General features: G+C 41.2%; 1 protein-coding gene across 1 annotated transcript in view; it reads right to left on the bottom strand.

Annotated features, from left to right (window-relative positions):
• The window catches only part of LIMCH1 (LIM and calponin homology domains 1), a 181746-nt gene that overhangs the window by 58263 nt on the left and 96249 nt on the right, over positions 1–27234 (bottom strand). The window contains exons 4-9 of the mRNA XM_055796716.1: positions 17537–17643; positions 14224–14254; positions 11264–11374; positions 6554–6749; positions 1870–2119; positions 932–1201 (exon numbers count right to left, since the gene is read on the bottom strand). Of these exons, the coding sequence (XP_055652691.1) occupies positions 932–1201; positions 1870–2119; positions 6554–6749; positions 11264–11374; positions 14224–14254; positions 17537–17643 (965 nt within the window). The remainder of the gene's footprint in view (positions 1–931; positions 1202–1869; positions 2120–6553; positions 6750–11263; positions 11375–14223; positions 14255–17536; positions 17644–27234) is intronic.

The following is a 27234-nucleotide window of genomic DNA, read 5'->3' as shown; positions in this document are numbered from 1 at the left end:
CTACATTTCAAAGCCCAGACTGTAGATCAGCATCTGCTAAACTACTCACTGTCAGGATTTCACCCCACAATCCTAAATAAAATGTTTTGGACAGAAGGACATTTGTACGTTTACCCTTTAGCCAAACCATTTTGATAATTTATGAGAGTTTAGTCTTCTGAATTGTTGGTTAAAAATCTACTTTGCAGGCTAACCCCATGAGAAAAAGAGATTTTTCATGAGGATCTGGTATCAGACGATAGAAAGGTGTGGGCAGTGAGCCTAGCCATCATTCAGCTCTTGAGTTAAAGAACAGGAAATAACCAAATTGAACAACATCCAAAACCAAGTAACACAAGTAGTTAGTGAATAACTACTGATACTCCATGCCAAAGTCAGTCAAATTATGATTGCTGAACTATGCCTCCACGCTTTAACTGGTACATGTGTTAACAAGCACTGTACTTTTATAGTTCCGGCCATTAAAAATAAATGCATCATGTATTAACACAGCTAAAAATATTAGCCAACTAAAAAGTGTGGTTCAGTAAATGAAACCATCCCATTGGCAACAAGGAAAGTAAGTTTCTAAAACTTCTGCCTAAACAAGGCATTTTTAGTGTGCACTTACATGTATTTTTTATTAATTGCAAGATAGCATTAGGTGGAAGGTGACAAGTAGCCTGTGTAGTAGTTTTCTTGGAGTCTGTTTACATCACACTGTAAGGCGATACAATTTCTCAACACAAATGCAGTTAGCATCACAATTCTGCAATCCACAGCTGCCACCTCACAAGCCTTTTTAGACCAAGACCTTCACTAGCAATTGTGAGTGCTTAGCAGTCTGGATTTTTGTTAGGAGAAGTGAAATCACAGTGGACTGAGGAAACCCACACTTCAGCCAATCCTAAAAATGTGAAGCGTGCACAATCTCCCACACCGTTGGGCTAACCTGCCATAGCGCTGGGCTGCTGACATGACCTTAATGCCAGCTTGTTTGAGTCTTCTTAACTTTCTGATCTCTTCTGCATCCTTCCCCTTGGGTGCCGACGTTTCTTTTGCACTACATGAAGGAGACTGCTCTATGGAGCTTCCTTCATTTTGATTCAAACATACTGGATTTTTAAGGGAGCTTGCCTCAGGAGCCATGGAGCCCACTTTCTCCTGTTCACACAGTTCTGATGTTTCGTTCTGTTCTTCTATGGTTTCAGGGTGGGGTTTGCTATTGAATTATACAAGGTAGTTTAATGTATGCTGTGCCTGAAACATATACACTTATTTATTATAAGCACATTTTGTCGATAATAAGACGCCAAATTATATTCTGATGAATGATCCAGGAAGATAATTATGCTCTTTAATGGAAGGTGCTGCTTAGGCCAAATCAAAAGTGAAATATCAGTTGCCAAACCCATGCAGAAACACATAGTCACAGCTATATAAACTGTACTGGTGTATAGAATACAACACAGAAATAAATTTATTTTGAAAAAAACACAGCAAAAATATTACCTATATTTATTGAATACATAAAACGTACCTTGTAAGTATAATTTCTCAGTGGGTAACTGTCTTGAGAACTGAGACAGATCATCAAGAACATTTTTGTCCAGCCTTGTATTCGAGTCAACATCCATGGTAATAATACTAACCAACACTTTGCCAAACACAAGCTATACATTCCATTATACAGTAAATAATGACATCAAAACAATGACTTTCCACCCATTGCTTTTCTACCACCTTTGCCAATTGCTACAAACAATTTATCAGTACCATCTCAGCAAGAGTTTTATTACAGCTTCATATGCCTTATGTAAAGAATGAAAATTAGGCAAGTGTTAAAGCATCACCACTGAGGAAGGGAGAAGTTGGACATGCCAGTCTTACCTGAAAGGTCTGTCTCCCAATGGTGAAGTTGCCGTGCTCCAGCTCTTTCGGTACTCTTCTTGTTCAGCTTTCTTTTTCCGAAGTGGAGCAGGTACATAGAAAGTCTGATTACTCTTGTTCGGGAGGTACTGGTTAAAAGGCACAGCTGATTTAGGTTCACCGTGTGAGGTCCGCCTTGCCAACATATCATCTTTTTTCACATCTGGCATCTTTCTGTGTGGCAGGTCAGTTTCTGAGTCACTTCCTCTCCCTAGTGAAGAAGAAAAAAAATCCCTCTTCTTTTCACTTTCATCCAGTTCTGGTTTTGGTTTGTTTTTTTCTTTGTTTTTTTGTTTTTTAATTATAAATCAGAGAAAACACCACCAAAGATTACATTTAGCATGTATCATCTAATGGTACCAAAAATGCACCAAAAAATGAGGTCACACAGCATGTACCATCTAATGCACCAAAAAATGAAGTCACTTTTACCTGTGTTTGGTTTTTAAAATTAATCACTGAAGGTAGTAGCCGTAGTATCTACACAGACAGTAAACATTTTTTTCTATCAAGCCTTATTTTCTACCCCTAAAAAACACATCTTCAGTCCAAGGTCACATCAAAAAACTTTGTGTCAGATTAAGCCAGACTTGTCAATCACACTGAGCAGCTACAGAGGCTTACCTGACTAAAGCTCAAATGACTCTTAGTTTAACACATGGATTTGTTTGACCTGATTCAGACTCCTCAACATAGACTTTCATAAGCATTGCAGTCTCAAGCAAAAAGGGCTACATGCTGTATGTTTACAAAATGGCAGGAATCTCTAGATGTTTCTACAAACACATATTAACGGCAATTTTAATGCACTCGGCATCAGCTTTGATCAAAACCTGAGAATAAGCATTAGCTGCTATAAACCAGAAGACTTGGATGGTCTCCCCCCAGTCTCACCCACTGCCTGGTCAATCAGTCTAGCACACTGCAAAACAGACAAGAGACTTGATCCTCAGATGCAACGGTGCAAGGAGGGAAGGAAGGGATCTCAGGATTTAGAGGTTAGATCATTACAGCAAAGACTGAAGAATAGTCTGGCAAAGGTAATAAATAAGGTGAGAGAGAAAAATCAAGAGTCACACAGAATAAGCCAGGAGATCAAAGAGCTGAGTGGCTATTTTGTTCAAATGAACTAAGCTTTCTGATATTTACAACTCATTTAAAACACAGAAATTTAGGCAAGACCTTTCCAGCTTGAAAACAAAACTCCCAAGTGGTAGGACAAATACCTTAAAGACCATTTGCAGTGGAACTGCCCTCATAGCCATTTTTGAAGCCACTTCACAGACATTCACTAGATTCCCTGTACCATCATGAGCCTTTTGAAGCTATGTAAATAGTTCTCTCCCAGCAGTGCAACTTTACCACAGGCCCTGGTTTGAAATGGAGCATATTCAGCCATTTCTCCCTACAGGACTCAAACCTTCTCCCAGCTTTGGAGCGTTGGATGTCTCTGGCCCTCAGCCCCTTTGCAACACTTGCACATGCAATAGCTGTTCCCCTTTTTGGGGTGAGGGGAAGCCACCCAGGTTGTGTCCTCTTGCTAATTCACCATACTAGTAAGTTATTTGCTAATTCACTGAGCTACCTAATGAACAACTAAAAACAATGAAGTCATAAAAATCACAAGTAGCTTGTGTATAATTCAAAGTGGGGGAAGGAAAAGAGGTCTAAATATGCTAGGAATGTTATTTGCAAAGAGCTTTTGCAGCAGACTGAGCTATTCAATGTTTGCTTGGAGAGAGACAAAGAAGAGTGAAAGGGAACAGTAAGAAAAGACAAGACATAATGGAAATGAGCTAGCACAAAGCACTTTTTGCCAGTAATCTTGTGCTTGAACAATTTTGGTTAAGAGCATATGATAACTGGCACCATGATTGGTAATCTGAGTCTATGTCTACACAAAAAGTGGAGACACAACCACAGAATCACAGGTGTCTGAGGATAGGTGAGGTTTGAAGAGCTGTAGCATCGTTAGACTAGGCAGGGCCACAGAGTAGCTAAATGAAAATGAGAAGATCGCTTACTGTTATCTGCTATTCTGTTTGCTCTTGACTTTGTTCTGGTGTTTATTTTTGTACTGCATGAAAACCAGTCTTGAACTGGCAGACAGAAATGGTGGAATAGATAATTGCAGTAGCAAAGGAATTAGGACAGATTCCTCTCCCTCATTACTGATGTGCCTACCAGCATCCCCAAGATGAGTACTTCAAAGACAAACAGCTTCTTTAATTATTCATATTTTGCTTGTGAAATTATTTTCAGCTCAGATATGCGAAAAAAAGCACTTGAAGCCAAAGCACTGAATGGAAGATGCAGCTGTGCTCTACATTTATAAGTTTAACTTAGTTATTCTGCATTTCCAAGTAGAAGAAGCAGCAGCTAGTTTCCACAACCCGTAACAGCAGTTATGCACCACAGACATGCACAGATCCTTCAAACAAAGATACATGCACAACTGTTGGCCAAGCAGAGGATGTTATTAATTCCTGAGCACATTAGCAACTCTACAGGCAGGTCAGTCTGCAATTCTACTGTGTTTTAAACAAACTGTTCTGCTCTGCCACTGGTTCTGTTTGTTTTTTTGCCAAGGGACAGGGTCCTCACAGGACACCAGACCAGCTCCTAACAGTGGGGCTAATCACAGATGGCATTTGTGAAGATAGTATTACTTACTGCTTCCCCCTAAACTAACCATCACCTTGGGATCACTTAAATCATGTCTACTCATTTTTTTCTTTTTCTAGGTGTGGAAGGAATCATAGTTTTATTTCGGTATTGTATTATTTGGTTTATAAAGCTCCTATCTGAATGGAGAGAGAGAGAATGTAAGCAGAACCTTTTCCTCCATCCAGCTTTGCATATACATTATCTCTATCAAAAACTACACACAGCTGAGAGAAAACACTGCTGGGGCCACAGGAATAGGTTTGACAGAAAAGAGGTCAGCCAAGCTACACCTCACCTGCAACTCTTGGAGCAGGCAGCTGTGAAATTATGGCAGCAGCAAACAGGGAAAATGGGATGTATTAGACAGGGCTGGCTGGACAAGTCATATGTGTGCACACAGCATCTGCATGCACCCCGAGTCTGGATATATGGCTAAGACTAATTTTTTAAGAACAGGCTTTGTATTTTTGCATCTTATTTTGTGTTTGTTATGGACTCGAGAATGTGACACGACAGTATGTCTTAGCTGTGGCAAACAACGAACCACAAAACCTTACAAAAACCTGCTGATACAGCAGAAGTTGATAGGAAGCCACTACAGGTTATATGTAACCAGCTCCAAGTAGGCAGGAACACTTGGACTCTCCTTGAGTACTCAGGATGGAGCAATACTGCTTGATTAAGACATGTGAGGTGTTCCTATTTGCCAGCACCACACTTTTGTCTCACTTGGGAAGGCAGAAAAATGTTTTGTAATGTGGAGACTGTGCTCTGTTCAGTGTCTGAGGGGATATGAGGCTGTTTCAGGGAATCAGTCCCAGTAACTGGTTCTGGATGGTCAAAGAGCAACAGCCCCAGTACCACAGGCCACTCAAAACAGCAGAGCAGATTTTAGCCCTGCTTTCCCCACAGCTTTTTCACAATTCAGCTGTAATACCAGCTCTCCCTGCCAGCTTTTCAGTTTTAAGGAGTTCCCCATCACCTCAGGAAATCTCTCATGTGTCCGGTTGTGATTATCACCAGTTTCTTTCACACTGCCAAAAGCAGTATGAACATCTGGTTCCTACCAAGAAGTCTTTCTGCCCTTCCTTTTTTTATTAAATAAGTAACATTACTAAGGAGAACTGATTCATGTGTGGAACATAACTTCATCTGATGATGAAGTCTGACTGATTCATCCATTCATCAGGAATGTAACCACACAGTGGGAGCCTCAATCAAGCATCCCTTTGTTCTGAACCAGAATCCTGCTCACAACAGGTAACCTAACTGCATGCTCCACACCTCCACCCTCCACATCTAGCTCCTCAGACAGCATGCTGTGCCTACAAGCCCCTGGAAGCCTCTGGGAATCGGGTAAGAAAGGCAGAGAAGCAGCACCCCTTCTGTAAACCTAGCGCTGCATGTCCTCACATAAAGCTGTACAAAGACGGGCACAGCTTTGATGCCCAGAGCTATTAATTTACCCCATTTTCTAAATACCATGAAAACAGATATGACATTTGGCAAAATATTGTACGTAAGACTTCAAACACTGTCAGGTATCAGACATTTCCAAGATATTTCTGTGATTTATCTGCCCAAGGTTTACTTAGGCAAACATTTTATTCACTTCAGTATTTCCCTTGTTCCTGCACTTTTATTTCTTGCTCCAGCCTAGTTCCTAAGTTAAAACGAGTCTGCATAACATCCTCATACACTAGAACCCAGAAAAGCACCCTTCCCATCATAAAATTACATGGCAATGATGTAACTCATTTTCCAATGCTGCGCTAAGCTAACTGCAACAGACTTCAAGTAAGTTGTTGGCAAAGTCATCTAAACCTCAGGGAGCACAAATCAGCATTCACAGAGAAGTTCTCCCACCGGATTAGCATGATTCAGAGGCTGTGTCCAGTTTCCGAATGGACATTTGCTCCAGCAACGTTACTTATGCGTCACAACTTTCTACATGTGCTGCACTGTGACCAGTACTTACCATCACTGCTCCCTCTGAGAACTACATCTGGAGATGGTGTCTGCTGCGAGCGGGAGCCAAAGGAGTCCAGACTGTCAAAAGAATCATCTCTGCCGTGGCGAGGTGGGGAGAGGGAATCGCTGCGTTCAGAGTCCCAGCAGTCTATATAGCCGCTGTCACGAATGCTGCGCTTTGGGCTCTCAATATCCTCCGTTTCCTACACAGAAGTACAGCAGGTACCTCTTCGTAAAGAAGCCACTGGCATACCCGTGAGATCCGCTACACATCAGACAACAACACGTCTTCCCAAATGCTAAAAATCTCCTCCCCTAAAAAGGGTTTCCTTGCTTCTCTCCTTCAAAAGAAAAGTGCAAGCTTGCAATAAACCCCAATTTTATAATGATTAAGAGGAAACCCCGCTCAATCCATTACTACGATAAACAGAAAAAGTTGCAACAGGCAAGCAATAAACCGATCAAAACTGAAAGTAACCTGAAACTTGACTTGCTGTCCATAGTCCATAGCACAGGCAAAGGCACTAGGATTTTAACATTGTGCCTGCATCAGGTTTAAGTCTGCTGCTTTCCAAAAGACACCCCCCCCCTCCTCTTGCCCATCTATTGTATCTGGCCAGGATACCAGCAGACAGCATTTGTTGTTGCTGCTTCAGCTCGGCAAAATAATGAAGCAGTGTGCCCCAGTCTCCCTCTACCTTGAAGAGAAATTCCTGTTATGAAAGAGGGATGTCTTTCTGAAGCAATCAGCAATGAAAAATATGCAAAATGCTTTTCCTGATGCCTCAGAAGAATTCAGTTGTGCTCTTTACTCTTTGCCAGCTCCTGGCTCTGGGGGATATGAAAGCACTTGTAGCTGACCCACATGTTCAGAGCAGGGAGAACAATGGTTGTCTTTGACAGCCCTGTGATTATAAATTCTTTCCAGTGCAAGCAGCACATACTAAAACACTGAAACTCCAGCAGAGGAAAAGGTCAATAGAAGCCATCCTCACCCTTGCATTATAATAAATCCCTTGTTTTAGAGAGTGTCTTAACATTAATTACAATTGTACAGGCTGAGAAAAAACACAAATAACTACGTTTATTTAAAGATAAATCTATTTTTTTCTCCACCGACAGTAAGTAAAGTCAGAAATGTGAGTGCCATTATCAGACTGACATTTTGCAACCCAAGAGGCTGGAATGTGATTTTTTTTCCCTTTCTTTTTTTCCCCAGAAGCATTTGAATATTAATTTCTAATTAAGAAGCACCCCCTGCTTACCACTAGCTGGAGCACAACAGCTCAACGGCTGTGTTGAACACAGCTCCCACTGTCCCTGACTGCTAAGGTTTTACCCGTTACTAATACTGCCAATGAGAAGATCAATCAAGAACAACACCGTATGCACAAGAAAGCGGGTTCGCTAGAGAAGTGGTAGAGGGAGGAGAGCCCTGCAGTAATGCAGCAAAGCCTCTGTGCTGGAGAAGAGGGAGGCTCAAAGCCAACAGAGATCAGACCCATCGTCCTGTAGACTTTTCAGGAAGAAGTTTTAATTAGTGCCACTCACTATTACTCTGCCAAAATACCACATTAAGGGCAGCGGCAAAGGTCGCCTAAGGCCAAGCTAAACTGTGGTAATGTCATTAAGTAACCTCACTGCAAATTGAAGTGGAAGTATTTTCTAAAAACAAAACACATCTAACAAAGTTGGAAGTGAATCCTATGTAATTTCCTTCCCCAATCCTGCTTAGTGAACTAAAACACTGATAGAAACATTAGACAACAGAGATCTGTCTCCCTGAAAACCGCATGAGTTACACACATCCAAGAACAAATCTAAAAATCCTATCAAAATCCCGTTTGTGACATGATCCAAAAATCTTTTTAAAAATCCAAATTCCCTAATCCTCTCATCCCTTCATACCAATCAGCTATTCTCAATCCTCAGGCACACTTCCATTTTCCTAAATTACTGTGTTTGAATGACGCTGAACTGCTCAGCAACTACAGGGACTTAAACTCAGGCAAAGCGCCCCATCCCGCATTCACTATCTCCCAGAGTTTGAAAACAGTCCAATTGTGAACTAATGAGTTCTGCAGACCCTACTTTCAGAGGCCTGTTGATGTTAATTTTGCATGCCGCTCACCAGGAATTAGGAGGCACGCACCAGGATGGGATCCTAGACCTCTGTAAACAAGTTCTTTACAGCGTTCCCCTTGGCAAAGCTACTCTCCCAGCCCTGCGCTGTCTCACAGAGGGGTACTTGTCCTGCCTTCAACAAACGTCATCTCCCAAATGTTATCAATGGGAAAGTGGTTATCTGTGAGACTGATAACACCATAACATGACAGACAATAGCGCATTAGTCTTTCATATCATCTAATTAAAAACACAGTATGTCACCAAGTGTAGTAAAAGTGTGATTGCCAAATGTAAGATGTATTTCTCCAGGAAGTTCCACCCACTGCATATAATCAAAAAGCCATGGAAGTTTTGTCATTGGGAATTTCCAGTTTAAAAGTAAAGAAGAATGCGTAACTAAATAATTAATGAAATTAAAAACAGAGTAGCATGAATTATGAAAAATTAGAAATTATATCCCTTTCAGTATGAGAAGCATAAAAAGATGAGTCCGAGACAAGTTACATCCAAGGTGCCTTTTGATTTGCTTATTAAAAAAGGCAGAGAGGATTTGTAACAGAAAAACTAAACCAGACTGAATTTATTGTCAATTTAATTATTAAATTCTGTGGAAAAATTGCCAGTAGAGAATATGATAAAGTGCCTTTTCATCACTCGAGCTCAGCTATAAAGAACATCGGAGCATTGCACAGCATGATTAACATGTTCTATTTTACAACCAAATCCTCTTCAAATGCAGTAACAGACAAGCCCACAATTGCCAGTGGGAAATACTGCAGGGGTACAGGAGTAGGGACATGATCTTAAAGTACGTCACCAACGTCCCTTGTAACAGCACCACCTAAACAAGACTTTTCAGGACTGCAAAGTGCTCTGTTTTTACATTAAAGGAATATATAGCGTTCAGCTTTTATGAGATCTCTACTCTGCTCCCAGCTCCAACATCTGCAACAAATCAAGTCTCAGACTCTTGCTTTAGTCCTTGACCTGCATGCAGCGCTCTGCAACGCCCAGCCAGGTGCTCCACTACCATCAGCTCCTGGAGAACACTGCCTTTCCGCCCCAGCCTACTTCATCCCTCAAAAGCGCTCAAGATAGGACCTCCAAAATGCTCTGATGACTAGTTTCGCGGGCAAGCACCACCTGGAAAAAGAGGAGCTTCATGCTGTGAGATTAAACATTAAAAAACAAACCATGATACCATGCAGCACAAATGTCAGAACAACCTGCACTTTGGCAATTTTTCTGAGCTAGCTCCCTTGTCCATCTCTGTTTCACCTTACAGACTCTTTGGAGCGGGGGACCTTCCCCACATCTTCTATTTGGAAACAACTCAAGTATTAACTTCATTTCTTTATTGCCTAGGCTCAGTCCTATCACTCATGAGTGATGAAGTCCCAAGTGATTAGTGCAGACCATTTCAAATGAAGACCAAAATAAAGCTCTACAGAGAAGCAGGGTGTTCTCTTCTCCTCTCCATTTCCACCTGCTTGTTCACAGGATCTGGGCTCACAAACAGGGATCTTACCTGCCTAGTTTAAGGCACACTGGTCACACTAGGGTGTAGGAACTGCTGTCAGACAGCCAAGTATTTCTTCCTCTCCAGTGGCAATCTGGTGCTGGCCTTCTGAGATCCCACAATGAAGAGCTGCAGCTGGTGCACATGCAGTAGCAGAGCTCAAGGAGAGTATGAGCAAGGAGTCTCCCATGGTCCCCAAACCCTACTGCCTGTGGTGACTTGGCTGTTACGTGAGATGGGGAGGGAGCAGCAGGCACGAAGCTTTCTGTAGGCTGGAGAACATATCTGCATGGCCTTTCATGAGCAGTATGCCCAACATGTGCAATGCTAGCACTGGGTGCTGCCATCTTCTGACATGCCTGTCCCTTGCCCCTTCCATCCTCAGTAAATGCATACTTGGATACAAACACCAACCATTGCTGAGGTGCAGTGTCTCATGTCAAGGTTTGGGGCACTGGAGCGCTCAACTAAGAGTCCCCAAAGCACTCTACAGCAATCACAACTTCTCCTTTCCAACAGAAAGCTCATTGTAAAACACCAAATATGATTTCAGCCAGAATTCAGAGCTTGGCAAAACACAGAATCGTGGTAACTGTGCCCTTGGTGAAACATAACTTCCTTCTACCCTTCAGCTTCATTTAGATACTTTGGTTTGATGGCTTATGTTGCAACTTCAAAAAAAGAAAAAAAGGGCTGCCCGGGAGACTGAATGTTTTAAAGAAGAAAAATCTCTGCTCCTGAGAGTCCTGTCACCTTACTTTTGTAAGGTGTCATAAATGAAAATAATTAAATCCAAAACATATGGAAATGAAGATGACAGAGCCACATGACAATTATAAAGCCCCATTTGACATCACATGCTGCATCACTGATACCACCACAAAGCTGGCTGCCAAAGAAAGCTGTGTTCATGGTTTGGCAGAGTCAGAAACATTTTTGAAGGAGGTAGGGGTCTACTAAGTAATTTGTACTCTAGCCCGCCACTTCTCTCATATTTAGCAACAAACAGGTGATTTATGGGAGTAATAATTAGAATTAAATTTCCATTCCCAAAACATAACAAAAAGATACCTTTCTCATTTGGGCCAGCAAACCTTCAAACTCCTTCAGGTTCAGGGTTGATCCACTATATGACGTGCAGCTGTTTGCAGCTTTCCCTAGCCAATATATGGTGACTAATACCTGCAGAAGTTAATAAGAATTAAGTGAAGCCATCTATACAGTCACTTAGCTAAATTTACTTCCCTTCAACTTCTTTCATTTATTCAAAACTGCACAGCAGCACAAGATTTCGTTATAAATCAGAATTGAAAGAGAAGTGTCTGCCAGTAGTTAAATACCAATACATCAGGTGACTATGCAAATTTAAACAGTCCTACAGAATATATAACTTAACAAATTATCTTCCTCATAGTTTTAGGAAAAAATGAAACTGTCACGTCTGTCTTGAAAATAAACAGCAAAAATAAATCTGAAGAAAAACTCTACGCAAAATATTTGAAACTGCCTAGAAGACACACTTATTTATAAATAAATGTTTGTAAATCCAAGAGGAAACAAGTCCCTGAAGAGTACCAATACTAGTGGTCATTAATTAAAACCATTAAGACTAATGGAATAAATAAAACATCTCAAACGTCTGCCTGCCTATTTCAAGGACAGAAAAGGTAGTACCATTTTTAATCATCTTAATGTAATTAACCAGATGACACGGGAACATCTACTTCCAAGGCTTCTGCTAGCTTAAGAAATGCTTAGCTCAAGATTAATCAAAAGCCATGAGCATCTGGTTGTTTCTATCAGACTAAAGAAGAAAGACTTAGTGGTTTCATTCAAGTTCTGACTTGATGTCTCTCCAATAACTCATAAATCACTTCAAAACTAGTGTGGAAAAAGAGCCAAGAATTGCTCTTGCAAATGTTTACATACCCTCTCACTCCTTTAGTTAGCAAAGAAATCTGATCTGACACTTCTGGCGTTGCACTTGTTTTAGGAAAGGAGAAATTAACATGCTCAGGATGGTCAAATCCAACACCTCCAAAACCGCTGACCTTTGTAACATGCAATGGAAGCAAACAGTCCTTCTCTGCACCACATATGTCTCCACTTAAAGCAACGTCTTTAATGGTACCTGTGCAGCAGCAATTTGGACTGGAAACTGATCATCAAAGGCAATTCAGTTCACTGTTTTGAACTGCTTGAAAATGCCAAACCATCATCTAGAAATTACAGCTTTTTCTCATTTAACGTTCATTATTTAGGCATATTCCATGACATTGCGAAGTATTTAATTGCAGAACAAACAGGGAATATTTTGATGTGGGAAAGATGTGCAAGCAATAATAAATAATAGTTGCCATTAACTGTCTCAAAAAAAGTTAAATAAACTGAAATATAGTATTTTACGTTTTGATGGGACAGGGCCATATAATTCATACCCTATAATGAACTGAAGAAATAGGACAAGGAGAAGTCCCAAGAGGACACTGGGGACAGACACCTGTCAGACTTTTGTCCCCTGAAATACGCAGCCACATTCCTTCAGTGCTTTCTTCTCAGTCATATAGGCTAGACTTTTGATTAGCCTTTTCTCATCAACTTGCTCTAATATCCCCATTTTTCATTTAAGTGTGATGCCTAAAACCACACACAGCACTCCAGCTGCCAGAAAAGGATACAGCATCTCATACAGATCCCCTGCTTAAAAACAACTGTGGTGCATCATGTAAAATATATTTTATATATAGATAGTTTATATTTCCCTTTAGTTTACAAATAACATACATGCCATGAAATAACTGAATAGCATTTTTAATAAAGTTCAGAAATTTCCCCCTTGTTTTTAAAATTACATCCAAACTGATACTACTGTGCTGAGGGAAAGGAGGTATTTTGCCAATAGGGTTTTTTTTTTTGCCTTGAAACAACCTTTATCTGAGCTGTTTTCCTTCAACCAGCACTACTCAACAAATTTATGTAAAAAATTCTTACAATACATGTTCTCAAGTTAAGTGAAAACACTTGCAAATATAGTATGCCTAGCAACCAGGAAACTATCCGATTCATTTTGCCATTCAGTGCTCTGATGAAGGTTGTGGTATTTTTATTTATTTCTGCTAGCATTTGACCACTTTCTCTCTTCTTCCTTTCTTTATCCCTTTTTTTTTTTTTTTACTTTTTTCCAAATAATGTTACGTTTGCAAGCAATTTGGACTGGCTGCCAGCTGAGCTTGCAGGATCATGCACCTGGAAAGCATGTATTGCCTACAAGCACTTTGTGGAGGATACTTTTGAACCTTTACCTTTAAAACAATAAATCTGTACGAACATATTTAGCTAGTGCCCACAAGAGTCCTAAAATGCTAAAGCTGAACTCCTCCCCTCCAACTTTCTGTGCTGGATACAGAAGATACTACTCTAATGATGAGGGGAAAGATAGGATGAAGTAATTTTTTTTTTTTGGGGGGGGGGGGGTGTGTCAGTGGTTTTGGGTTTTTTTTAATATTTTTTACCTGCAGTCATGAGTACTGGCTTGCAAAGTTATTAGGAGAAGGTCTTGGCATTTCCTAGCAGTTTATAGGAATGTGAGCCAAGTACAAAATTGAATTTACAGCAGCATTCAGCTAGGGACAGACAGCTTACTAGGCTTTGGAAGAATAACCAACTCTGAGACCAGCAAAGTTTAGCGATTTTCTTTTCCGCTTAACAATTATAGGATCCATTACCATTAGTTTAAATTAACAATAAATTGAAGTTAAATGGAACTAGCCTTTCTGATGAAACACAATTTGGAAGAACAAGAAAGCTAGCAAATCTAAAAGTAAAGACTTGCATCCAGATGTAATGATCATTTTGCTTCATTTTAAATGCTCTGTGCAAATAGATTTTATGCCTATATATTCATGAAAGGCTAAAAAGCATAGCTTCGTGGGCGAAGAAACATCTGTGCTGTTTTTACTGACACAATTCTTGCTCAGACTAAATATAGGATTAACCAGAGGGGAAAAAAATACTCCAAGTGATGTACTTACGTTTTTCAGCTTCCTACTACAGTCAGTGTTCCTGGTTGCACACACATACACACACACACACAAAAAAAAGAGAGAAAAAAAATAATCAGATATCAGACACACTTTCCAAGAGCATGTATGCAACAGATCACATTTTCCCTAACAAAAGCCTGCAGAATGCTTCTGCTGGCTGGAAACACATGAAAGCTAAGAAGATGTAGTTCACACATTAATTTATTCATAACATGGGAGTATTTTGTCACCATTACTTCAATCATTAAATTAGAATTCTGGAAGTACAAAAAGAAAATGTGTTTATAATGGTCCCACAGTAAAGTAGGACAGCGCCAAAAATATTTCCTTTAAACAGTTGCTGATTCCTTCAAAAAAGAAGACAAAATTCTCCACTGCTAGAATGTGTTCTGCAGTAATCCAACAGTCAGATTCTTCTCTGTGATAAATTGTGCAAGCCATACAGATTCTGGAAGCAACTGAACATGCATAGGAGACTGAGGGACTCATCACCAAACATTAATGAAATAGAGCAGACACTTCTGTGGAAACAAGCATCACAAAGAAGAAAGTAGATGAGGGAAGCAACAAAGATCCTGCCACTTACAACAGAACCTGCTGCGGAAAATGTTTTGTTTTTTTTTTTTAATGTACACTTAAGCACTCAGACTGCACATTGGTGTCCTTCTCAATTTATTTTTTCACCGTTCATCAAAATAGGGAAATTTTATGTTACAAACAACAAAGCACAAAGTTTGTGCAAACAACATTTCAAAATTCAGCAAAGAAATCATTGAAGAATGGAGGAAATGCAGATCACATTTAGGTGCTGAAAAATAATCAAGACTACTTCAGATTCAGTAATGATCATCTCTTGATTATTTATAATGGAATTGCCTTCTACTATAACAGTAAATTCACTCCAGCATTAAAGTTTACCTAACAAAACTCAAAATAAATGTACTTACATCTGTGAGAACAACAAAAGCCTGAATATAGGCAATGCTAAAACAAAGCATTTTTGATAACATCTTTTTTAAGCCACAATTTTATCCACCAATACCACATACTTAGAAAAACAAAAGTCCTATTTTTTTCCTTAATAAAATAGCAGTGGAAAAGAATCTTGTTTAACAAGTCAGGAAGAAATTCTTTACAGCATTAGCTCATAACTTTTATAAGCTGAATGATCCAAAAAAAATAGATCTAATGCATACCTCAATCAACATCTATATGAAAAAAAATTGTTTAAAATGTCATTATCTTAATCATGCGCAATAATGTCATATTCATCCTTTACCACAGAACAAATACCATTTCTACCAGTTTAAAAAATAACCCAAAAGTCTTCAAAGAGGGAAAAAAAAATCACCTTCATGCTTTGGGAACTAGCTAGCAGAAGACAGTCTTGAAAATATTTCTCTACAACAGTCATGGACTTGGCTTGTACACCTCAACTCAGTTAGCGTGAACTTGGACAGTGCTAGGAAAACATTTGGCTCATCTCCACAGCTGCTTTCTCTGAAGAGTTGATGGGGAAAAAAATAATCCATGCCAGTGAGACACTTCACGTCTATCTAGCATCATATTCAGCAGAGGGCCAAGCCAGATCCACAGAGTTTATTACTCCTGGTTTAACTTGCTTACGTGCTGGACAGCTCTTCCTGGAGCTCCATGCCAGTCCCAGCCTCTCAGCCTGCCTCCTCTGAGGTACTCCATCATCCTCAACCCCGAAAGATCAAGCTTCTTATCAGAAAGACCCCTTCTTCCTTGTTTCATATGGAGATTAGGGATTGTTTTGTGACTCTCCCCAGCCACTCATTGTCATGATTTTTACAGGACGTCTTGAAGAACCTCTCTCGTTGCAATATTACCAGATTTAGAAAAAAGGCTTTACATAGCCCCCTCTCACAGGTGAGAAGAACCTCATATTAGAGCCAGAAACTTGTAAAAGAGCAAAAAGTGGGAGACCATTCCTTAAAACAAGGAAAGTGGCCAATTCGATTTTCAGAATCTTTGAATTTTCCCAGACAGTGCTTGAATAGCATGAAAACTTGCCCAGCTCCCACTGCCAGAAGGGAAAAAGAATAGAATGCTGCTGAAATTTAGTAAAGTGTTTCCACATACTTTTCTAAAATGAGTATGTCTGACCAGGAATTCATCAGAGATCTTTTTGGCCACATCCTTTTGGCCAAATGAAACAAGGCCATTCAATCAACTCATCAGTATTTGCTTGTCTGGAGAGCAACAGTTTTTTTTAATATTACACAACAGACCCAAAAATTTCAGGAAAACTTCTAAACAACACCAATTCCAATTTTGTTAATTTTGTGAAAGTGTGGAGTGCTCTGGCTTTTGGGGGGTGGTGAGCTTGATTGACATTAATATAAATGAGAGAAAAACACAGTTTGACTGCTTCTGTTCTTCTAGTCCATGATGACAAAGCCTTCCCTGAAAGGGACAACAGTTCCTATTTAAGACCTCGGTCTATGACTATATGGACTTTGATTCAAGCCTGCTCTGTGTGACCTTAGGCAAGTCAGTAATACTTTCTATGCCAGTTCCACATCTGTATTTTAAATCACTTTGTGGCTGAAATGCTGAAAATACAAGCATTAGAATCTGAGCACCTAGTACTCTTTGCAGTGAGGGATGTGCACATGCCATGGCTAAAAAGCTGATGATTAAAAGGAGATTTAAAAAAAAATCACCTCACCCCCAAAACCCCCACAAATTAGTTATTAGGAAGGAAACCCTCTCAATATGCATGTGGTAATCTCTATGGTAGTAGGTGTGTGGCTTTGTATCTAAACTGGGGCATTTCCAGTCCACACAGTTAAGGCAGACACCCTCAGCCCAAATATCATGTTCCAAGCTATAGCTCTTGTTAGAAAATAAACAGACTGTGCTCATGTCTGCACCCTGTAAAGTCTGAAAGGCCTATAAATGTCCTATAATGCACCTTCAAAACAGTTTAATCTGAAATAACAGAGCTGTGACCTTTTTCCCCAGCCTACATAGTTCATTAGTTGGACAGACAAAAAAAGAATGCCATCAATTTAGATTCACGAAAACCCTAAGTCCCACAGAATCTCACTGCTTAACTAAAACAGTATTTTAAAAGAGCTGTGGTTCATCTCTCTGGGAAAAGTAACAGCCCTTAGACAAAGCCTGCTGAAGGGAACAATGTATTCTTCTCAGTGCTGAAGGTTTCCCAAACCTCAGCTTCCTATTTGTTTTATACAAATGACAGTTCTATGACATTTTTGCTATTGCATCACATGCATCTGAGGTTGTAATCGCAAACTGCTATTGTACTTACTTGATGGTTACTCTGTTTGATGTGTCCTGCAGATCACCAGGATCAAAAAGCTGAGATTCTTTAAGTCCCAGCTCTTTGCAGCCTCTTAAGAATAAGATGATATTATCCTGAAAAGAGATCAAAAAAAAAAACCATAACAAAAGAACTTTTAACTCTTCTTCATTGAAAAAAATAACCCTACCGAACCAACCTTGCCCTGACTCACTAGCAGCTCACAGTCATAGCGTTAGCTACATGAAGAACCAAAGGCATTTCCAATCACATAATTGAACAAGTCAGTATATGTTTTGTCTGAAAACCAGATAAATATAAAACTTTTTTTTTTTTTTTTTTTTTTTTTTTTTTAAGATCTGTAACTGCAACAAGCTTGTTGACTTTTCTCTTTCCAAACCCAGATGTTGGCAACTTCTTTAACTGAAAAAGCCCTGCTAATTTCCCCACCTACTGCTGCAGCCTGCCAACACAACTTCTGTGTTACGGGGCAGAAAAGCAATGGCTGGATTTCTGAAGGGAGCTGGAAGGGTAAATATGAAACAGCCCACACCACCACCATTTAAGCAAGCAGTTTGTTCAGAAAATATTTTGTATTTTGACATAAACAAGCCAGTTATTCCTAATTAACACAACTGGTCTCTTGCCTCTCCAACCTTATCCAGCCAAAAGCCACTGGGAAAAGAGGTAGTAGGTGCCTTCTCCCCAGATAAAATGCTTGAAGCTACACTTTACATGACCACCATGAGAAGAAACAACACTAATTCTGTAACAATTTTTATGGAGGATTTACATTTTTCAGAGTACAGAAAATAAAAATCAGTAACTAAGAGATTAAGCACAAACTGATATAAGCCTCTTTCAAACCAAATACGAGTAACGACACATGGGTTTGCACCATAGGGATTAAATCTGTTTGTAGGCATATACATTTAATATATGTTTTAAACCTGCTTACACATATGCATGTGCACTGCCCCCCTTTTTTAGAACCAGTGACTCTTATGCAGTTAAATCTTGAAGGCCAGCAGACAACAAGTTTATAGAAACGTATGTTGCTAGATCAGCAACGGCAATGGTACATATGTGGACAAATAAAGATATAATATACAGTTTGATATCCTCCAGGGTCTCTCAAAACTCCAAGTGGAGGTAAGCTGCCATGTGAAGCAAGCCACAGTGTGTGGGAAAGACCTCCATTCTTGTAATAACTGGGAAGCAGAGGAGCCTGGGCAGTGTTCAGCTCTTGCCCACCCTGTGTGACAGCAGGATTCACGAGCAGGGCTCTCCCCACATCTGCTCTCAGGCCTTTGTTTGGGTGGCACAGCCACAGCCCGGCAAGAGCAGCCCTGTTTATTCTGTCGGGACGCGGCAATCGGCATGCTAATCGCTGCAGCCCTCTGCATGCCAACGCTCTCACACACAAAGCTCGCCGTCACCAGCCACAAGGCAAAAAAACACGGACATGGAAATTTAGAGGACTCCAAATCTCCCTTTCTTCCCTGGCTGAAACTTAACAGCTCTGGAGGGGAGCCAGGGGGAAAGGAACAGCAGTCAAGAGAGCAGAGAGCCCATAACCAAGAGAGACAGCATCATTCATGACATGAAAAGATGCTTGTAAAATTCTCCATCTGGTTCACTGTTTGCATTATAATTTTTCCAACTGCATCGTGAATAACTCTCGTGTTTAGTCTTTCATGAAGGACAGTTCTGGTCACTTCCAAACGGTGGGTGGAGCGATGTGTAAATCTAATAAAAATGTAAAAGCATTCCAAAAAAAAGGTTCCTAACAAAATTTCCTAACAAAAATACACAGGACATACAGGACACAGTAACCTAATAGGTTTAGAAAACAATCAAAGGAGGGGGAACTAATTGCACCCATCTTTATGCCAAAAGTTCATGTCCAAGTTATGATAAACAGTAACAAAAATATCAGCCATTTGGCAGCCATGTAGTTTGGAAACTCAGTTCTTCTGTTGATGGACAAATGCCCACTTCTCAAAAAAAACCCAACAGTGTCATCACCCCATGCTTGTTTTCGTACATGATTTTATTTTGATGGTCATCATAAGAACAACATTTGCCAACAACCATTAACACCATCATCTTCAGAAAGCTGGTATCTTGTATGGGCACAAAAACCCATGCGTGACAAGAAAATGCAACCAGTGAGCAATGAAAGAGGTTTTTGCTTTTGTTAACAATCTCATAGTTTTTATTTCCCAATGGTCCTAAAAATGTAGCTTGTTTAAAAGGATTAAAAAAAAACACCACCAACAAAATTGTTTTCAAGCGACAGATACTCAGGTAAACCTGCCTAGGCTGGCTATCCCCAAGCCAAAAATGTATCTCACACTACTGCAAAACTGAACTTTTCCTAGTTAGCTCCAGTACAGTTGAAATTCCTATTTGTTAGTTCTAGTGAGACACTGCAGAAAACACTGCTAAGCCATTAAAAAGGGAAAGGAGTCTTAGCACTAAGACTGAGCTCCCAACAAAGCTTTCTTTGAGGATTACTACACCTTGCATTGGCCAAGTCCTGCTTTCTTCAGTTCTCAGAAAATTTTGCTTATGTTTTTTGAGAGAAATTACAGTTCCACATCTGTTAGCTGTAACTACACAATTTTTGTAGTCACCTATCCTAAAGTGTCACTCTCTGTTGCTGTTGAGGAAACTAAAAAAGAAAAAAAAAGTTTACAAGCAGGAACACATATAAAACATCCTTACTTTAAATAAGTGACTGAAAACATGCACCTAATGTGCATGCCCAGCTCCTTACAACTTGGCAGAGTTAAATAGGTCATGCAAATAGGTCACACTGCAATAGCAAGGATCGCAGCGTGGCCAGCTGCTGTGCCTCAGCTAACAGGGCGGTATCTTTTACAGTGGTCTCAGCAGACACACGACCAGAATTCAGTCCCTCTGTCAGCCCCTACAAGGCACTAATGCACAACTCCCTCTATACATTAAATGGAGACGATACTGTCTTCCAGCCGTTACTTGCTGCAGGTGCACAGCTGGAGCAGATGGAGGACTGGTCACTTGGTCAGCACATCACTTCCTACAGCCCCAGAGGACCTGCTGCTGTCTCATGCTGGCTCCTCTTGGTTTTAGTCCACATCACTAATCAAAAATCCTCTTCTGGCTTTTGTCCTTCATATGCCCAGAAGTATAGCAAGCTCACAGGTTACAATCTAAACTTCTTTTGCAAATTTTATCTTTTTTTTTTCTATAAAATTTTATATCTATATAATCTATAGGTATCTATAAAATTTTATCTATGATTTATCTATAAAATTACAAACTCTAAACAGTCTGCTTAGAGAAGAGAAATGCTTCAGTGTGGTGACAGAGGACACAAGCACAGGACAGCTACACTGCTAGGTTAAACCCCAACCCTTTTCTGCTTGCCTAAGCAGAGTCCTGACAGTTACTGTTAGATCAGCGCTATAGGCAATGTCATTTACCTGTAATTATTAGATGCAGAAGTTATTAATGTAACTTTTTTGCTATACTGTATTTCAGAACCGAAAAATTAACCAACGCACAAAACATTACATACACTCGGGCAAAGCCAGCCACAAACCAGCAAGAAGGGCCAGGGAGGAGCAGGGACAGACCAACAGGGGTGCAGGGCACTGACCCCCTGAAAACTGAGTCAGAAGGATGCACGGGAAGGAAGGGAAACCGGCTCCTGCTCTCACAACTGCATTTCAACACCGTCAGCTTTTCACCCTTTCTGGTGTGTAACCTGACAAGACACCTCTACAAAATCACTTTGCCACAACCACCTGCAGGTAATGCTGAGAGAATGGAAGGCAGAAGGGTTACACGTCCATGAAGGTGGAGGAAGCGAGGAAGAAATAAGATACTGCTCACTTGCAATCGTGGTGTTTTGCTTTTTTTAGAAGCTGGTAACTTGTGTGCTATGAAAGAATGTTCACTGTACAGCATTAAGTCATCTTCCTCACACACAAAGTGGAGCACAAAATCCTGAACCCTGTCAAAAATACCCACAGACGCTGGCAGTTGTGCAGGACAGACACCCAGGAAAGCCACTGCAAATTCACACGGTAGCACTGCCAACACACAAGACAGTTCAAGCTAGTGAGAATCAAATATCCACAGCAGGCAAATTCTCTCCATAGGATCTGCTGATCAGATGCAATGGCAAACAGCTTGAATTTGGCCCACTTCCATTCCTTTCATCTGCCACAATAGTATACAAAATACTCTCACTGTATTCATGCTGCAGATCGGACCCACAGCTTATCACTGTGGAACCATCGTTTGTCAGATGTGCTGCTGCGTGGCCTAGATGAGATACACAGATAAACTTGGGGAAAACAAAAGCAAGCCAAGCTGTATGTCTGCACAGAACGCTGAATCAAATGCCAAGTGCACGCCACTTCTGCGAGCTGGAGATATTATTAGTTGCCAGCAGCACGGCACTGTTTTGCAGAACAGCTGCAGACAAACAGGTGGCCTTTTTCCTTTCTGGAATGTTTAAATTTTCTCTGCTCCAGAATCAATTGCAAGATTTCTAAAAAAATACATATATATTTCCCAACAGCTTTTCTGAGCACTTTCCAATACAGACTCCTAGAAGGCTTTTGTTTAATCTCAACATTTCTTCCTAACTCCCTCATTTTTCCATTTTATATAAATCATTAGTGGCGATAATTTATTCATATATAAGCAATGGATCTTGACTGATTCACAAGCAGCTGGAAACATTAAAATATTCAGCTCAAGTCCACCAGGAAAGAACTTACACGAGAAAGGCTGCGAACTTTCCATATATGTGTGTGTATCTATATATACATACATGCATATACACACACAGACACATATATTATGTTTTACTCTTTATCCGATGTGCCTTACTGTGTGTATTTTACTATATATGTATATGGTTTGCTGTATATTTATGTTTAACTGTTTACACAATATACTTTACTGTATATCCAGCAGAATGACAGAGAACATTGTTTTCCATGGCAGATTCCAAATCAGTAGATTTGGAAGGACACATTCACTCCGAAACTGAGGATGCTTAATCTCTGGAAGGTGAAGGATGCCCGCACACCAGCACTGCACGCAAGCCCCCCCCCCCCCCCCCCCAGTCCGGGGAGACAAGGCTGCATACAGCCCCCAGCAGGATTCTGGCACGCAACAGCCTCACCCAAGGAAAATGTAACGGCAGACGGGGAAACAAGGGCAGCGAGCGACCCTGGGAGGAGGGGGGGGGAAGCAGGACTTACCCGCCCGCCGGCCCGCCGGCTCCTGGCCGCCCCCGCGCAGGGAGGCTGCGGAGCGGCAGCCCCGCCCGCCGGCCGGGAGCCGCGACCCCCGCCCCCCCCGGGCGGCCGGCAGCGGCAGGGTGGGCGGTGGGCACGGCCGGTGGCGCGGTGCGAGCCCCGAGGCACAAGACGGGGCCGCGGAGAAGATGAGATGGAACCGGCGGGAACCCCGCAGGCGGGCAGGAGGTGAAGCCGTGCCGCTGCGAAGGCAGGGCTGCAGGGATGCGCCGGGAGAAGGGCCAGGCCTGCCGGGAGCAGCAGCAGCCCGGAACGCCTGACAGGCAGTACCTTGAAAAGCTCAGCAGAGACGGCAAAGACTGTCTTTGCAAAGAAAGCCAAGCCTCTATCTGCTTCTTTTCTGGGCAATCAACAAGCAAGAGATGCATCTCCCCCAACAACAGCTCTGCTCCCTCAACAAAGAGGCAAAACCCACCCTAAAACCGTTGTGAAGAAAAGGGGTCTGTTGGGAGCACACTGTGACTACACAAAACAGACCAGGAACCCCAAACGTGGCTCTGAGCCATCTTCAGGTAGTACCTAAGCCTGCCAGAAGATGTTCGGTACCCGACCCCGAAGATCTAGCTGGAAGTGCCCAGTCCCTGCCAAGGTGCTTAGATCCCGCTGCTTCCAGCCAGGCTTACTAGGCTGGAAAACTGCAGGTGCCTAGAGCAAGAGGATAGGGCACAACTTTGATACCGCTACCTTACACCACTTTGGTACGATAAAACTGACCTTCCTTTGACAGTGTGGAGGGAAAGCTGGGCACAGGAAAGAACATACTCCATTTATCTTTTCAGAGAGCTGCTCTCAGCATTTTTGGCATCCAGCAAAATCTTTTGCTACTAGTTTCATAGTTACAATCATTAGTCTCATATAAAACATGAGCACATTCAATCTACATTAATACACTGAAAACAAGCAACAATAAAAGAAACCTCAAAATCACACCATGAAATTTGGGGGTGGGGTTGGGACTGTAAAAAACAAGCCCAAAATAAATGAAATGTGTTAAGCAAATCAAATTGTGAGTACATTTATCCTCCAGATACAAAACCCCACAATGTTTAAAATTAAAAGCTTGCAGTTCTTTGAGAAAACCAAAGTACAGGAGCCCTACTCAAGAAATTGTCTTTGACATTTTCTTAAACCTGTCTTTCACCATCAGATTATTTGCTTTTTAAGATCTTTGCCCTGTAACAAATTCCAACCACATTTATAAGCTTCTTATGCAATGCAGTGTATTACTACCATTTGTATGATGGATATAACTAAAACCCCCGAACAGGAATGGCCATATTGTCTATAATGAAAGACAAATGCAAGGAGCTCAGAATATAAAATGGCACTGCAAGTCCTCGGCAGGTAGTGAAATTTCATGCTGGGTACAGAATGGACGATGTATCTTATTTCTGCAAATTTTTAAAATGAGCTTAAATTTCCTGCAACATGGTATGATGTAAAAGGAGGGAAGAGACACTGTAAACAGGAAAGAAGAATGATAACAGGGAAAGAGAAGAAAATAACGGGAGGGGACCACACAAAAGAACATGAGCTAGAGCAGCCTTCAAACCAACAGGCAAAAGCAAACCACGGGGGGGTGGGAGGGGTACAGGCAGCATGAGCACAAGGCTAACCCGATGACTTCACTAGTTAAGTAGGTTCTGATATTTCTCCTTGCTGCATCAGGTCATTATCCCTGAAGGCACAAATAAAACATTTAAATGAATGGGGGCTCAGTCAACATCCTTGTCTTTGGGGGAGAGAGCAATCAGACTATGTGCTTTCTCTCAGATTCAAGATACACCCCGAGTAAGATGGCTTTGTTTACAGCAATGAAGACAGAATATAGGGAGGGAAAAAAGCCCAAAGCATTTGCAGGCTATTCACTGGCTCCAACGCTGATGAAATCACAGCCAGATGTCAGCCAGATGTCATATTTCACCCCATCTTGGAGAGAGAGTGCCTATCCGATGCCATATTCTATGGTAACAGCCATGCTATGGCCAAGGAAGAGGACATTTCCTTTCCCTCCTGTCTCCACAGCTTTTTATTACCAGATGACAGCACTTGGCTTGTGAGGGTTTGGGCCTCAGTTTCATGATTTCTTCTGCTACCCACTTTTTACGTTTTTGATTAATAAAGCTCACCAAGAGCAGGGTTAAAAGCAAGGCTCACGTACAGTGAAGTGCAGCCAAGCACACCTAGAAACTGCTGGGAATTCACCTTGAAATCTGAAGTCAGATGGGTAAAAACACAAGGACGGGAAAGACACCGTGAAAAGAAGCCAAGCATGGTTCCTTCTGCTGTGATGGAAAGGACTGTTATTTACCTTGTTCTGCCTTGTTGGTTGGGCTATGAAGTTGGTCAATATAAAAGTTGCCACAGAGCGGGTTGGGGAAAGAGATACAAAAAAGACAAGAAGGAAAGAAACATCACAACAGCAGTGTTCTCACTGCAACCCGAGCTCTGCATCCATGGCACCTACCCCTTCTTACAGAGCCTCCTGGCAATAGTTGTGCTGTCTAACTGAGGGCGGGTCATGAAGATCACAAAGGCAAATTTGACCTTTATTTGCACTCACATGATGAATTCTGAGAGCATGACTTCACATAAACACAGATTTTAAGGAACCCTGAAACCACAGCTACTGCCACAGCACTTCCCTCAGGACATCCTCATGGGGAAACTGGACACTCCATTCTCAGCACACCCCAGCGGCTGCTGCCCCACAACTGAGCTCTACAGCAAAATACAAAAACGGTCAAGAATTCACAACTAAGGAGAACATGCTGTTTTCTAAGTTTGGTTTATTTGTGTGTGATTATCAGAACATGATAAAGCATTAAGGGAAGTACATGGTCTGACTACAGATTTTGAAGATCTCAAAGGCAGCCATCCCAAATAAACTGCTTAAAGTAAACCAAGAAATACATGAACTTTAATTCATAAGTCATAAGGACTACTACACCAGATATGGTGGTCAGAGGGGCCCAAGCAATGGGACCACCAAAGAAACTAACCTGAGCATTTAATATGGGAGAGTATATTTTTTCACTAGACATACTGTTAAAGCTTATCACCCTGCATACAAAAAACAAAAACAAACCACCACCCAGGAAATTTGTAGATGAATAAAGTTGAATTATCTCCTGAGCAGCATACCCAAAAAGTACCCTGGGGTAATTTAAAGGAACACTGCAAATAGCTTAAGCTCCAAGAGAAATAAGCCCTTAATGTGTTATGTACAGCCATCAGCTACAACCGAACACTGCTGAATAAACCTTTGCCCTTCCTGAGTGCTGTCAGGGCAATCGTGTGTTAAGCCATGGCACAACAAATGCTTTTAAACAGCTATTTATGTGTTCCTGCTAGGATATTGTACTATGGTCTACTAAAAGACACTACCTTTTTTCACAGATCCTGCCTTCCTTTCTCTGCCTGCAGATTCTAAGCTTCATGGGATCCCTTTGATCACATTTGATATCTCAGGGCACTGTTACCCAATGCCAGCTTTCTACGTTTTGACTTGACTGTAGAGAAAATAACCTTGTTTTTCAGGAATAGCAGTGTTGGCTATTCAAGGGACCCAGCTCCAGGGAACTGTCTGATGCAACGTGCCACAGGACCTTTGGGATGGAGTGAGGGTAGCAGAGAAGAAAATGAGGAAAACCTGTGTGCATCATGTGCCTGTCCACCTGAAAAGGCATGTCTGAGGGTCAATTACCTGGCCAGCATAATCTAGTATAAACCAGTATAGGTAACTTAAAGCATAATCAGTGTACCTGCACGCATGTTCAGAGATGACTATCTGAAAAAAATACTGTGATAACTGCTGACTGTTTCTAGTTTTCTTCTCTCACTGCATCTAAAGCAGATGGCAAGGACAAAAAGAAGTAACTGGAAATGAGCAATAGTGAGACTTGGATCCAATGCTTTTCTGATACACAAGAATCTAGAGACACAAAGTGGTACTGGAGTTACAGCCTCAATTCTTACCTTCCCCATGTCATTTATCAGCTGTCTTCCTACTCAGACACAGAAGCAGATTTCATTGAAGCTGAGGAAATGGCCTCAAGTTGTGCCAGGGGAGGTTTAGGTTGGGTATTAGGAAAAATTTCCTCACTGAAAGGGTTGTCAAGCTTTGGAACAGGCTGCCCAGGGAAGTGGTTGAGTCACCGTCCCTGGAGGTGTTTAAAAGACATGCAGATGTGGCGCTTAGGAACATGGTTTAGTGGTGGACTTGGCAGTGCTAGATTAATGGTTCAACTCTATGATCTTAAAGGTCTTTTCCAACCTAAATGATTCTGTGATTCTATGATACTAAAATACAGGATTTTTATGAAAATATATGCATGATGAATCTCATCTGAAGTTTTGCTTCATCCAGCTGTGTTGAACTAG

The sequence above is a fragment of the Falco peregrinus genome, chromosome 2 (assembly GCF_023634155.1).
Source record: "Falco peregrinus isolate bFalPer1 chromosome 2, bFalPer1.pri, whole genome shotgun sequence".
Taxonomy (NCBI): Eukaryota; Metazoa; Chordata; class Aves; order Falconiformes; family Falconidae; genus Falco; species Falco peregrinus.
The sequence above is the reverse complement of the archived record's forward strand: the minus strand, read 5'-3'. Positions and strand labels throughout refer to the sequence as shown.